This window comes from Harmonia axyridis, chromosome 4 (assembly GCF_914767665.1).
Source record: "Harmonia axyridis chromosome 4, icHarAxyr1.1, whole genome shotgun sequence".
In the NCBI taxonomy this organism is placed as follows: Eukaryota; Metazoa; Arthropoda; class Insecta; order Coleoptera; family Coccinellidae; genus Harmonia; species Harmonia axyridis.
The window spans coordinates 37,010,829-37,024,295 of record NC_059504.1 but is presented as its reverse complement, the minus strand read 5'-3'; the positions used below and the strand labels follow the sequence as shown (position 1 = coordinate 37,024,295).

The following is a 13,467-nucleotide window of genomic DNA, read 5'->3' as shown; positions in this document are numbered from 1 at the left end:
ATTGTATTTTTGTCCACCATGTACCAATTGGAATCAACATGTTTAATATTTTTGGAATCAGCTCAGCTAGAGTAATTGGAAAATTGAGACAAAATGGGGGTGTTGCATTTAAAAAAATGACGGTGACGTCATTACTCGAAAGTAATTCTAATTCAGATTTTTATTTAAAAATATGGTAAATCAAAATAAAAAATCGCCGTGTTTCAGGATTATTTTTTAAAATGGTCTGTTTAGCTAAAAATGAATTTGTTCCATACTTAACGGTTACAGTGTATACATAAAAACATTTTTTTCTTTTAATATTTTTGGGCGCCCCTGCAGACCTTGCGCCAGTGGCAAGTGCCACCTTTGCCATGCCCTAGATACGGCTCTACTGAACAGTCATATTCCGATAGAATAAAGATACAATTGAAAAAAGCTCCCGAAGGGTCCAAAAGAAAATGAACTATAAATTTCGTGGAGATTTTGTTCATTCCTCTAACTATGCCAATGTGGTGATTTCCAGTCACCAACTATTAGATATAATTTAGAGTTCATTCAACAACTGTTGAATGAAGTGTAAAATATAATAATTGAGACGGGTATGGGTATGGTATGGGTATCGATAAATGATAATAAAATAAGAAATAAGGTATAAATCAAATATTATATTTCACTAAATTTAATATCACAGAACTAATATGAAAAGACATGTACAAAAATATACACAAATATAGATGACATAAATATCGAAAAACTATTTTCAAAACAAATAAATATGTTTTAAAATTTAAGCTTAACCGCACTGCGACAAATGGATTTTGAAATACTATGTCCTTTTCTTGGTTTATGGATTTTAACTGGTCATGAGTGTTGAAGGCTGAAAAATAAAGACAACAAATTTTAAAAAACATCTTACATACTTTACTACAAGACAAATCACTAATAAAAAAAACTCAGCCAAAGGTTGTGGAACTAAGCTCTTTCGTCCCTAATCCCTAAAGTCAGTCCTCAACAGAACGTTATTGAAGATCATTTTTGCAAACCCAAAACTGAAATTCCTATGGAACCATTTATATCCCAACATGAAAATCTATACTTATCAAATTTGTTCGAAATAGGACAAAAAGCACGCGAGGTATGAAAATACCGGAAAATTCTTTTTTGCGCATACTCAAAACAAGATACATCCGAAATCGTTTTAGACCCAATCCGAACGTACAAAACTAATTTTGGAAAAATCAAATGAAGGTAAACTTCGCGCTTGAAATTTGTTTTCTGAATTTCTGATATATGCAGGTATTTATTTCAATATATGTTGAGTTAATATGAAACGTTGATTCACTATGGGACATAAGAAGAGAAATTTGCGAATTGAGTAAAATACCGTACACTGATATTTTTTCATTTCCGCGCGCTTCATGTTAAATTTGATAGTTCATGTTGGGGACAAAATTTGCTTACTGAAAATGACATTTCTATGACTCTTTCTATGTTTATTACTCAGAGGTTATTCCCAATTTGAATTCGTTAATTCCCTATTTGAATTTGTTAATTACCAATTTGATTTTTTTAAGTCCCAATTTGAAGTTGAAAAGGTAGAGACTCTAGAGGTTCCTTAAAATTTCAAGCTGTTTTGAGTATACGGTGTGCTTTGCGCATGAGGAGGTATACTAGAACTTCTCGGGAGATCATAATTTTGCAAGAGGAAATACGCAGTCAGCTACTGCTAATTTTCAAAGAGAGAAACACCAGAATGCATAATCCACAACAATTGGCAGAGAATTTTTGATGGAGATTAAGTATTAATTACCTTCTATATGCGTATCGATCTAAGCGCCATAATTATAAACATCAGACCAAGCCAAAATAGTTCAGCGCTTCAGGAATGATCTCCTCGATGAACTTCTTCAATTCACTATGGTCCATTCCTCGTTGCAATCTAAGCAGACGGAAACATGTCTGCGCCGAAGGATACTCTCCAACAAGGACAATCGTCAATTTTGGATTCAACTCTGCAAAACCTACAAAGAAAATAAATGTTTGTGTCTCAGAAAATCCAATTGATAAAACCTTATTTTATGATGTGATAATTCTTTCTAACTGAATCCCACTCTTTTCATTTCAGGAAGAGCCACTTCACCAAAAAATGTGAAAAAATCATTATTCTCACTTATTTACACAATAGTTGATTAAATGGATTCAACAAAGTACCAAGTGCGCAGCAATGAAGCATTCAATACTTTCGTGAGGTACCAATCGCTTGAAAAAAATTTCCTAATAACTACAAATTTGAGTGTTTTTACATATCTGGTTAAGCTCCATCCATAATATAATAATAATAATAATAATAATAATAATTGGATGACGGACATGAATGATTTGAAACTAATAATAGGCAATAAGAACCACCTAGAAATAATGGTCAAACTAGTGAAACATTTTTCGAAAAATGTAGGTATGGAATTCGGATTGGACAACTGTCGTACTCTCAGCGTAGTGCGAGGAAGAATTCAAGATGAACCGATTACTCTTGCAAATGGAATAGAAAATAGAAGCAATGAAGTTGAATGATCTTTACAAATACCTTGGAATGAAACAGAACCGACGAATAAACAACCAAAGAATGAAGCAAGACTTAACGACTGAGTTCATTAGGAAAACCAAAAAATCTTAAAAACAAACCTCAACAGCAGGAACATGTCATCAACACATATGCATGTTCAATTCTAACATACTCATTCGGAATAGTTCCACGGAGTAAAACAGACATCAAAAACTTTCAACGTAAAGTGAGAAAGCAAACAAGCACCATCCGAAAAGCAGCATTGAGAGAGGACTACACTGCCAAGAAATAAAGGAGGCAGGGGTCTGACGGACATCATAAAACTTGCCTAAGGACAGATAGAAAGCCTTCGGCAATACTTCAGAGATCAAGCAAGAACATCACAGTTCTCAAAAGAATATATATATAATATATATTTTTCAATGGGATTGTATTGGTAACTTTTAAACCATAAGAGTTAGAAGGTCGGTCAAATGGAGAAAAAGTTGCATGCATAGAAGCATTATCAAGCAGTTCAAACAAATCGAGATTATCAGGGCCGGTTTTCGAGATATCATAAGAAAAGTAAATTATGTCATTTTGATTTTTCTTTTTTCCCACTTTATTTTAAATTTTATCAAAAAATGTTAGAGGAATTTTTTATTCGACAGTAAATTATCCTCGATTTGACGTAATCAGATTTCGTATCCAACGTTTCGTACTCTCTGGGCCACCCTCAACCTCATTTTTTTCAATACGGACCTGCATATTTTATGACATTTTTCGAAATAACTTTTAACGCTGAATTCAACGCTATATCATACAATGTCATTCAAAGTTGATTTTAGGTGATTTTGACCCTCATCCAAATTTAATGGTGTGTATGTAAGAAAAAACAAGTCTATTAACGATATCAATGTTCTGACCCAAATTCAATCGAACCCAGAAAAATAATCGAGAACTGTGGCCAGTGAATGGAATTTTTCAAAAACTGCTGTTAATAAAATAGTCAAGAGACGCGAATACAATGATTTTAAATTTGAATACCAAGCCTTGCAAAAATTATATCGTAATGATCTAAAAATAAAGTTCGATTCTGTAATTTGTTTCAACGATTCAAATGACAAATACAACAATAGTGATACCTCGCGAGAAAATGGAGAATGTTTTGGAAGGTATTCAAGTAGACCAAACAAGCAAATGTATAAGAAGTATGGGTTCCAGAACCGTAAAGTGCAATTTACAAAATGGTGGACATTTCGAACACTTACTTCATTAATTTTCATTTACTTTCGAATAATCATTTGATTTTTCTTTCATTAAATGATACTTTCGTTTAATTATTATGAATTGAAATATTTAAATGATTATTATAAAAGAAGAACCAAGAAACCAGCACACTGGTTTCTTGCTTTGATTCTAATATGTTACATTTAGTTCAAGATGGGTAAGTTGATTTTCTTATCGAAATTTATTGCATATTGCATGTTGTTAATTGAACTAAATGAAGGTAATACAGATCTGACCCAAAGAAAATTGGAAAAGGGTCAAAATCACCTGAAAATCTACTTTGAATGGCATTGTATGGTATATCGTTGAATTCAGCGTTGAAAGTTATTTCGAAAAATGTCATGAAATATGCAGGTCCATATTGAAAAAAATGAGGTTAAGGGTGGCCCAGTGAGTACGAAACGTTGGATACGAAATCTGATTACGTCAAATCGAGGATAATTTACTGTCGAATAAAAAATTCTTGTAACATTTTTTGATGATATTTGAAATGAAGAGGGAAAAAAAGAAAAATCAAAATGACATAATTTACTTTTCTTATGATATCTCGAAAACCGGCCCTGATAATCTCGATTTGTTTGAACTACTTGATAATGCTTCTATGCATGCAACTGTTTCTCCATTTGACCGACCTTCTAACTCTTATGGTTTACAAGTTACCAATACAATCCCATTGAAAAAGTGGCCACCCTGTATACAAAATACTGTATGAAGCGGACGAATCAACACCTTCACAAGGAGCAATTCTCATACAACCACCAGACAAACCAAGAAAAACTGCAAATATGGAAGACATTTCAACGAGGTGAACCAGGAACATGTCGACATTTCCTAAAACAGAAACAGTGCTAGAAAGTTGCTCATAAAGCATGAATTCAGAGATTGTAAAGACTAACAAAGTTATCTATTTATCTAACTACATAAGTAGTTCTATGGACGTTCTCAAAACTTAACAGGATATTCCTTTTTCGTGAGAACCATAAAGAACATAAAAGAAGATAATGTGTTAATATATCATTCATTTAACTCAATTTTTTCATATATGTAGATATAATACCGTAGCTAATCAATTCTATGAGTTGGAAGTTATGGCTGGTACTGTAATTTTGGTTGAATAAAACATTCTTATTATTATACAATAATATTATAGTTGAAATAAAAACAATTTACTCACCACCCATTGGCAAACGCGAACCGCCGGTCACGAATTCCAAGAAGTTTCTTCTCGTTTCTTTATTGGCAGACGATAATATATCGAAAAGGTCTTGTATCTCAATATCATCTACGGTGCAATATTCTAATTTGACGTGATTAGTCAAATTTTCGTAAGACCAATACGAAGAGTCATCTTCCTCTCCCAAAATGATGTACTGTAATTCTTTTGGGTGGAACATATGGAGGTTACTAAATTGTATTACATGATCAAACCCCCACTTCAAGGCGCTCATCTGTTTCTGTACGCCAACGAACAATTTCTTCATGATAGCATCCACATAGACATGAGCATTCATGATGTCAACTGATGTGTTCGCTCCATCAGGGATCAATTCTGTGTAGAAATACATATGTTATTTTATGAAGAACAAGTAACTCGAAAATGTCTACCTACTCTACGAGTGACAATCAAAGAATAGTTATTTATACAGATGTCCCGTACATAGTTGGCCAACGGAATGTCGGTTATCGAAAACATGGAACAATCAAATTTATTTTCCTAGGCTCAATGGTTTCAGAGATAAATCGAAATTTACAAACCAATTTTCGTTACTTTAGATGGATAATCAAATCATTTTTATGGAATATTATTATTTTTATTTTATTTATTTATTGTTTCTTTTCTGCCGGTGTTTTCAAAAGAACTTTCGTCTTCACAATCAAAATGTTATAGTCATTGATTATGAATGGCGTCCCAAAAATTAAAGATGAAAACTTGTCCATGTTTGAACAACAAAACATGACAAGTTATTTTTAAATTCTACTGGTGTAAATAAATTCGGAGGAAACCTTGTGAAACATCATTTTGAAAACATATACGATTCATATCCTAAAAACGTAATATTCATCAGCATTAATTCCGTAAACAGGTGATCACCTGTTTATTGAGATAACTCCGAATTCATAAAACAGATCGAACGAGCTAGTTTTATTTTCTTTCACATTTTTGCTCAACGTTCTGAGTCATCAACGTATTTTCAACTGTTATTTCTACCACTGTTTTCATTTTTTAAACTACGCTCGACTTGGACCTTGCTTATGCCTGTTATTTAAACATTTTTCATCCACTCTATCGCAAAATGTCTCAGACTTTTACTCCACTACAATTTGCAAAAATGCGTTACATTCACCGGCTATGCTCCTCAGGCTGTACCTATCGCAAGCGTTTCCCTAATTGCAAACGCTATCCCGATTCCCGAGTACAGATTCATTCTTCGCGTAAATAAAGCATATTCTGAGGGACGATTTCGTTATCAGTGAGTAGCACCTCATCGTTAGAGACCATTAACGGTTCAAAATTCGGAAATACAGAAATCGGGACTACATAATATAGCGCTAGAAGAACGAACGCTCAAAAAAAGTTTCTTAATTGAAAATGAAAACCAAAAATTAATTTTTGAGAAATATTCAAGAATCCTATAATGATATTCATTCATTTCATTCATATTTGCACATCGTTCGCGAATTTTCCTAGTAAGAAATGTGATGACTATTTACGTATTCTATACCTTCTATGAATAAGAGTCATGAACATAAGACTGACTGCGCAAATTGTATTTTTTTTATTAATTTTTTTATATTTTGAAACCTGTCTGTTCCCCTCGTTCCCTTATTAACAGATTCAAAATAGGCCTAGTTCTCTAGAATCATCTCAAAGGCATTCGAACTTAGGACGTAAAGTCCAATCGTTTTATTAATTTTCATCGTTTTATACCTCCTTTGAAAAACTACCTAGATCGGCAAGTATATGTACTGGTAATTCATTAATAAAAAAAGGGAAAATCTTATAAATAAATGTTTTTACTTACCAATTCCTTCATGACCCGGCAAAACGAAGTTCAGGTTATAACATTCAAGGTTAGCTCCATTTATAGTCAAATTTTTTACTAAAGACAACTTTTCAGAATGTGTCAGTTCGTTGTTGTCTAAAATTTTGTCACGTTCTGTTATCAATTTTCTTATATTTCCTAATACCTTGTGAACTGAAGGATTCACATATTTCAGGTCATCGAAATCCAATGGAAAATGTTGATTCAGCAAGTATTTGAATATTGGTGTTGCTAACGGCAATCCCAATAAAGAGCATTCCATTAAAGCCTTCGCCAAAAGTGCACCAATGGTGATAAATAAATCAGCCCCATCAGAAGAGCTCTCGTCGTAGAAGTCAAGATGGGAGCAGAAGTCCAGTTTAGGATATAACCCTTCGTTGAACTGAACGAATCCATTTTGGGTTTCTTCGGTGGAAGTCCAAATGTTATATTTGTCTTTTTGCAGTTCCTTACCAATCGAATTGAAGAGTTCTTTTCTTAAACCTCTACCTGCACCTATTTCATTATTGAAGACTACACCCCAAAAAAGAGAGGGTCTCGTATGAAAAATATACTGAAAAAAAATAGATTCGATTATTGAAATCAATGACATTTTCAAAAACCTCAGAAAGATGATTCGATGAAATTTTCATATATAATTCTACCCAATGAAGAGGGTAACACCAATATTGGATTTGTCTACTTGGACATTGAGTTTTCAATAGAAAATAACTATAATCGAACAAAAAGTATGACTAGTACATCAATCGCAATTAAAATCTAAGAAGCGCATTCAGAGGTACCACTAGTGTGATCCATTTTACGATGATAATCCTGAAGTAAACAACGGCTCCCTGCTTTGTTTGATTCAGGATGGGAAATTATAATTCCAGATTTTTACAGTCTGTCATTCACTGACACATATAAATACAGGATGTTCCTAAATTGGTGGTACAAAAGAAAATGACAGATTCGTCGGATTATTTTAAGAAAAAAAAAAGGTCCTATTGCCTCGCAAATCTTATGTTTTCGAAATACAGGGTGTTTAAATTTGATTCTTTCTCATAGCACATTCTCTTCACAAGATATTCAATTTAAATTTGGCTTAGATATTCCAATTCAATGTTCTCATCACGTGAAATGCTTATTTTGAATAAGGCTGATATTGTTTCTGGAACAATGTCTGCTTCTTTCCTCCAGATTTTATTTTTTGGGGGTTGTTTAGAATAATTCAAAAAGAAACTTTGATTTAGTATCAAACCAACTTGTGGTATCTGCTTTCAATCTCGAGAAAGAAAATTCGAAAAATTCTCTAGTAATCTTCAGGATAATCCAAAATACTATAATAATAGTTTTATTGTCCAACAGTTCAACCCATTTACAGGACAATGTTAATATACATTAGAGAATAATAACAAAATAAAGCATTGAAACAAAAAATAAAAAACAAAAATTTTACATGATCTAAGATACATTTCCTGAAAAATAATGAATAGCCGACTTGACCAAATTTCCCCTTGATGAGGAGAATAAATCTTATCCATCACAAAATGAGTTGAAGTTCTCACACATTTTTGTAATAGGTGCCTTTTGAAGAATGTTCGTTCGAGCTCTATCTGGCTTGAAAACCAGGACAATTCTTGAGTTGAAATATAAAGATACAGTTAGCTGTGATCAATAAAATAATTATAAGTTTTGGTACTTATTTATCCAATCTTTAACGAAGATTATTGAAGATTGGATAAACTGGTGTAATCAACACAAAAAGTAGGACTACAAGAAACACCCTGTATCTCGTAAACAAAGTGTTTGAGGACCCATGTTCCTTCTATCTATGGGGTGGGTCGTTTACCTCCACTTCGAAAAAAAAATTTCAATTTTATAATTTTTTTTTTATTGTTACCCAATTTTTTTTTTCTTTCATTTCAATGGGGGGGTGTTATGTACCTAATAACCCCTCTCGTTACGCCTATGATCGACAGTGTTACTTTTTCAGTAGTTTTCTCAAATTTATAATAAATTTTTAGTAGGCAGAAATCTGTTGGTAGATTTTGGTAGTTTTAGAAATCTAACAGCTCTAGCGACATAGAAACGAAGGTACAGGAATTGAAATGTCTATACTGTTCCCATGAATAAACTCGTTGTTCATTGGGGTTTTGCGTGATTCTAGAAAAATCTACGAAAACATAAAAAATCATAAAACTTCGTTGGTGGATGGTGGCTGAGAATCTACTTAGACGGTGTAGATTTCAATTGAAAATAAACCATCATCAGGTATTCTATTACGTAAAAAAACGAGGAAACTGGAATTTAACAAATTGAAGTGGCCGAATATTTCAGATTTATATAAAGATTTATGTATTTTATTCATTTCACATAACAGAATCGTTTTTTGAATGACCTTTATTCAACAGAGAATTTTCACATAGCTTTGCATTCCCAATTAATTCAATGGTAGCATAAGTTCAATTGTTGAATTTTTATCGAAGAAATAATCAAAAAATATAAGAAAACCATCAAAAATATTGATAATCACATCAATCGAATTAATTAATTCTAATGCTGAAACTCAAAAAATCTTAGAAAAATTTCCGAAAACGTATTCATAAGATACGTTTTTTTCTTTCAGTATTTCAGATTAAATTTCGAAAACTAACTTGTATCTAGTACCTCCAACACTCATGTCTAAAGAATTTTGTATTTTATTATTTTATCTTTTAAATCTTACCATATTTTTGGGAATATTCAATGTTATTAGGAGGGAGAATTTTCATGGAAATGAATAATTTGTGAAAAAAAAAACACAAAACGGTAAAATCTTTTCTGATCAAATAGAAAAGTCTATAAATATCCACTTATGTGATCGTTAATTTTTCATTTTATACTAAAGTCGAAAATAATTGGGTATTTAAACAACATACATATGGAAGACTTGATTTCAAGTCAAGTAGCTTGAAAATCAAGTCAAGCCTTGAACCCCTAGTGTGAATGACATTAAAAAAACTCTTTCCACGTTGTCATCAGATTACACTGCGATATCCGATTTGGCGTTATTTATGAAAGACAACGATATCCGAACTGATGTTTGGTTATTGTGCTATATCAAAAAAAAAAAGAAATGTACCTACTCGCCAGGTAACTAAAGGGTGTTTTTTTTAGAGCTATAGAACTTTAAATTGCAATAAAACAACGATGGATTATTCGATTGACATGAATTCTATTTATCCGCAAGATAATCTTGTGGCATTACATTTTAAATATGATTTCTGGCATATGACCGCCACGGCTGGCTCGGATGTAGTCCAATCTGGACGTCCAATTTTCGATGACTTTTTCCAACATTTGTGGCCGTAAATCGGCAATAACACGGCAGTATCTTCCAAATGGTCAAGGGTTTGTGGCTTATCCGCATAGACCAATGACTTTACATAGCCCCACAGAAAGTAGTCTATCGGTGTTAAATCACAAGATCTTGGAGGCCAATTCACAGGTCCAAAACTTGAAATTAGGCGGTCACCAAACGTGTATTTCAATAAATCGATTGTGGCACGAGCTCTGTGACATGTTGCGTCGTCTTGTTGGAACCACAGCTCCTGGACATCATGGTTGTTCAATTCAGGAATGAAAAAGTTAGTAATCATGGCTCTATACCGATCACCATTGACTGTAACGTTCTGGTCATCATCGTTTTTGAAGAAGTACGGACCAATGATTCCACCAGCCCATAAAGCGCACCAAACAGTCAGGTTTTCTGGATGTAACGGTGTTTCGACATACACTTGGGGATTAGCTTCACTCCAAATGCGGCAGTTTTGTTTGTTGACGTAGCCATTCAACCAGAAGTGCGCTTCATCGCTTATGAAAATCGGGAACAACGGCACATTATTTTCGAAATGAAATTGCACTATTTGCAAGCGTTGTTCAGGCGTGAGTCTATTCATGATGAATTGCCAAACCAAACTGAGAATAAATCACGTGGCAGCTGTTAATGCCAACTTATAGTTGTATACCTCCAAAAAAAAAAACACCCTTCATAACATCTACATTCATAGTGCGAATCAAAAAAATGCCATCACTTATCAATATTGGACAATCGATAATATTTCCTTACCTTTTTCACGTCGTTCACTATATCACTTCTTTCAATACTCAATGTGATAATTGTTTCGTATATATAAACTGCTAAATTATATCTTTCGTATTTCCACAATACACTGTGCAATGCTCTAACTCTATTCAGGTACAGAACCCTGAACCCAAATATTCTTGTTCCCAGGGGGAAAACGAATGGGCAATGGTCGAATATGTATTTGATCCAAGGAGGATATTTGCCCATCAAAGCAGCAAAGGGATCTAACAAACGTTTGAACACGCATTTATTCAAACGTGTATTCACGAAATCTTGAGGATCAATCAAGACTTTCGGATGTAGGATCTGTTCATAGGCAGAGGTCCAATGTTCGTTGATGCCATATAGTATATTGGTAAGGTGCAGAGCATTTTCAACCTCTTCCGTCAATTCTTCGCATTCTGATGATCTAGGTTTCAGATAATTTTCCAACAAATATGTTGGTTTCATAATCTCTTCATTGAGGTCTGGATTATTTTCTTCTGAAAAAAAATCATTTGATGAATATCATACACTGAATATTAGGACTAAAATCTGATCGATAAACACAAGTAATTAGTATGGGTATGATCCGTATTTCGCAGAGAATTTCAGAGCGGTTACAAGCGGTTTTCAATATTTCAGCTGACCTGCTTGACTACTTGACACTTGTCATTTCGACAAAATTTGCCTTGGCAGAAGTTTGGAGGTTATTAATGGATAATCTCTTGTAATTTGCGAACAATTAAAAGTTTTCAATTGCTCTGAAGCCAAACCAACATCCACCCCAGATCCTTAAGCACTTATCAAGCATGGATTATCGATTATGATACTATGAGTACGGTTATTAGACAAAATATTCTAGCTTTATTCAATCCAAAGGGAAAGTATTCTTACACTACATTGCTATAAATTCAATGTAATTCTCATTCATAATAATATAATGCCCAACTTACCATTCGGTGGGAAATGCACTTCATATTGTTGATAAAGGAATATATATTGATGATCGAAAACATTCGACTCGTGACCAACAACGCCATATTTCATGATAATTTCATAAATTGTCATCTGGGGAGAAAGTAAGATGCCATTGAGTGAAAATGTAGATTTGGTAGCGAACCTCTTATTGGGAACTATTGACCATCCATGATAAGATGATTCATGTTTTCGCGAAAACATGAAATGCTGCATGAATTGAATCGTCGTGAACGGACGAACTGTCAACGAAATTTCTTCTTGTGAAGGGGTTATGCGGATTATTATCTGAAACAAAAAAAAATTAATTGTAAAAGACAAACAGATCTAATAGAAAATAAGCATGCAAGTTTCTCGGAGAAAATATTCCATGAATAATCGAAATTACTAAATTATTATTTGTATTAGGTGTACAACTGCTTCTGTCGTTTTATTATAGATGGATGTAGCGGTAAATGGTAATCAAAATAAAAAGATCGAAGATGTCATATAATAAACTTGTATTGGTATTCATAAACATAACGCCATCGAAATATTAGTCGGTCTGTGTCTGCATTATAAAATTATTCTAGATTAAACATGTCAGCTTATGAACTAAATTCACGTCATTTGCGGGAGGTTTTAATTTTCTGATTTAATATGACGGAATCTATGACTGAGACTCATCGAATGATCTCAAATACTCAAATATTAGTGAAATAACGTGCCGAGAGTGGTTTCAACACTTCAAAAAAGGTGGTTTTGACCTCGAAAACCAGCATGGCGGTGGAAGAGAGAAGGTTTTCGAAGATGCACAATTGGAGGCATTACTTGATCAAGACTCGAGTCAAACGCATAAAGAATTGCAGGATCATTGGAAGTGACAAAACAAGCCATTCCAACAAGCCTAAAAGTCATGGTAATGATTCAGAAACAAGGAAATTGGGAGCCGTACGAGTTGAAGTCGAGAGATGTTGAACGGCTTTGTTTGCTTGTGAACAGCTGCTTATAAGTCAAGGACGGAAGGGATTTCTGCGTCGCCTTGTGACTGGAGGCGAAAATGGCTTCATTACGATATCTCCGAGCACAGAAAATCATGGAGATATCCCGGCCATGCTTCCACGTCGACGGCCAAACCGAATATTCACGATTCCAAGGCCATACTCAGTATTTGTTGAGACCAGCTCGGCGTAGTGTATTATGAGTTGTTAAAACCGACTGAAACGATCACAGGCGATCGTTATCGTACGCAATTAATGCGTTTGAGCCGAGCATTAAAAGACAAACGGCTGCAATACAACGAGAGACATATTCAAGTGATTTTACAGCATGACCATGCTCGACCCCATGTTGCGACGGTGGTCAAGACATACTTGGAAACGTTGAAATTGGAAGTCCTACCCCATCTGCCGTATTCTCCGGACTTTGCTACCTCGGACTATCACTTGTTTCGGTCAATGGAACACGGCCTGGCTTACCAGCACTTCCGGTCTTCGAGTAAGTAAAAAATTTGATAGATTCGTGGATCGCTTCAAAAGACGACCAGTTTTTCAGCGCAGGATTCG

At 34.0% G+C, this 13,467-nt stretch overlaps 1 protein-coding gene across 1 annotated transcript; it reads right to left on the bottom strand.

The window, feature by feature from the left end:
* Positions 1–627: 627 nt before the first annotated feature.
* LOC123678915 (E3 ubiquitin-protein ligase TRIP12-like) lies at positions 628–12,185 on the bottom strand. Its single transcript, XM_045616186.1, has 6 exons — positions 11,902–12,185; positions 10,949–11,448; positions 6,838–7,411; positions 4,989–5,363; positions 1,793–2,003; positions 628–859 (listed from the first exon to the last, which is right to left on the bottom strand). Exons 1-5 carry the CDS (start codon positions 12,137–12,139, stop codon positions 1,834–1,836), a joined length of 1,857 nt encoding a protein of 618 aa, XP_045472142.1. The 5' UTR covers positions 12,140–12,185; the 3' UTR covers positions 628–859; positions 1,793–1,833.
* Positions 12,186–13,467: the final 1,282 nt, after the last annotated feature.

Coding starts and splice junctions, on each gene's coding strand:
- LOC123678915 (XM_045616186.1), bottom strand. CDS start 12,139: ATGCAGCATTTCATGTTTTCGCGAAAACATGAATCATCTTATCATGGA. Junction 11,449..11,901: donor AGTGCATTTCCCACCGAATG/GTAAGTTGGGCA, acceptor ATTTTTTTTCAG/AAGAAAATAATCCAGACCTC. Junction 7,412..10,948: donor TAGTGAACGACGTGAAAAAG/GTAAGGAAATAT, acceptor ATTTTTTTTCAG/TATATTTTTCATACGAGACC.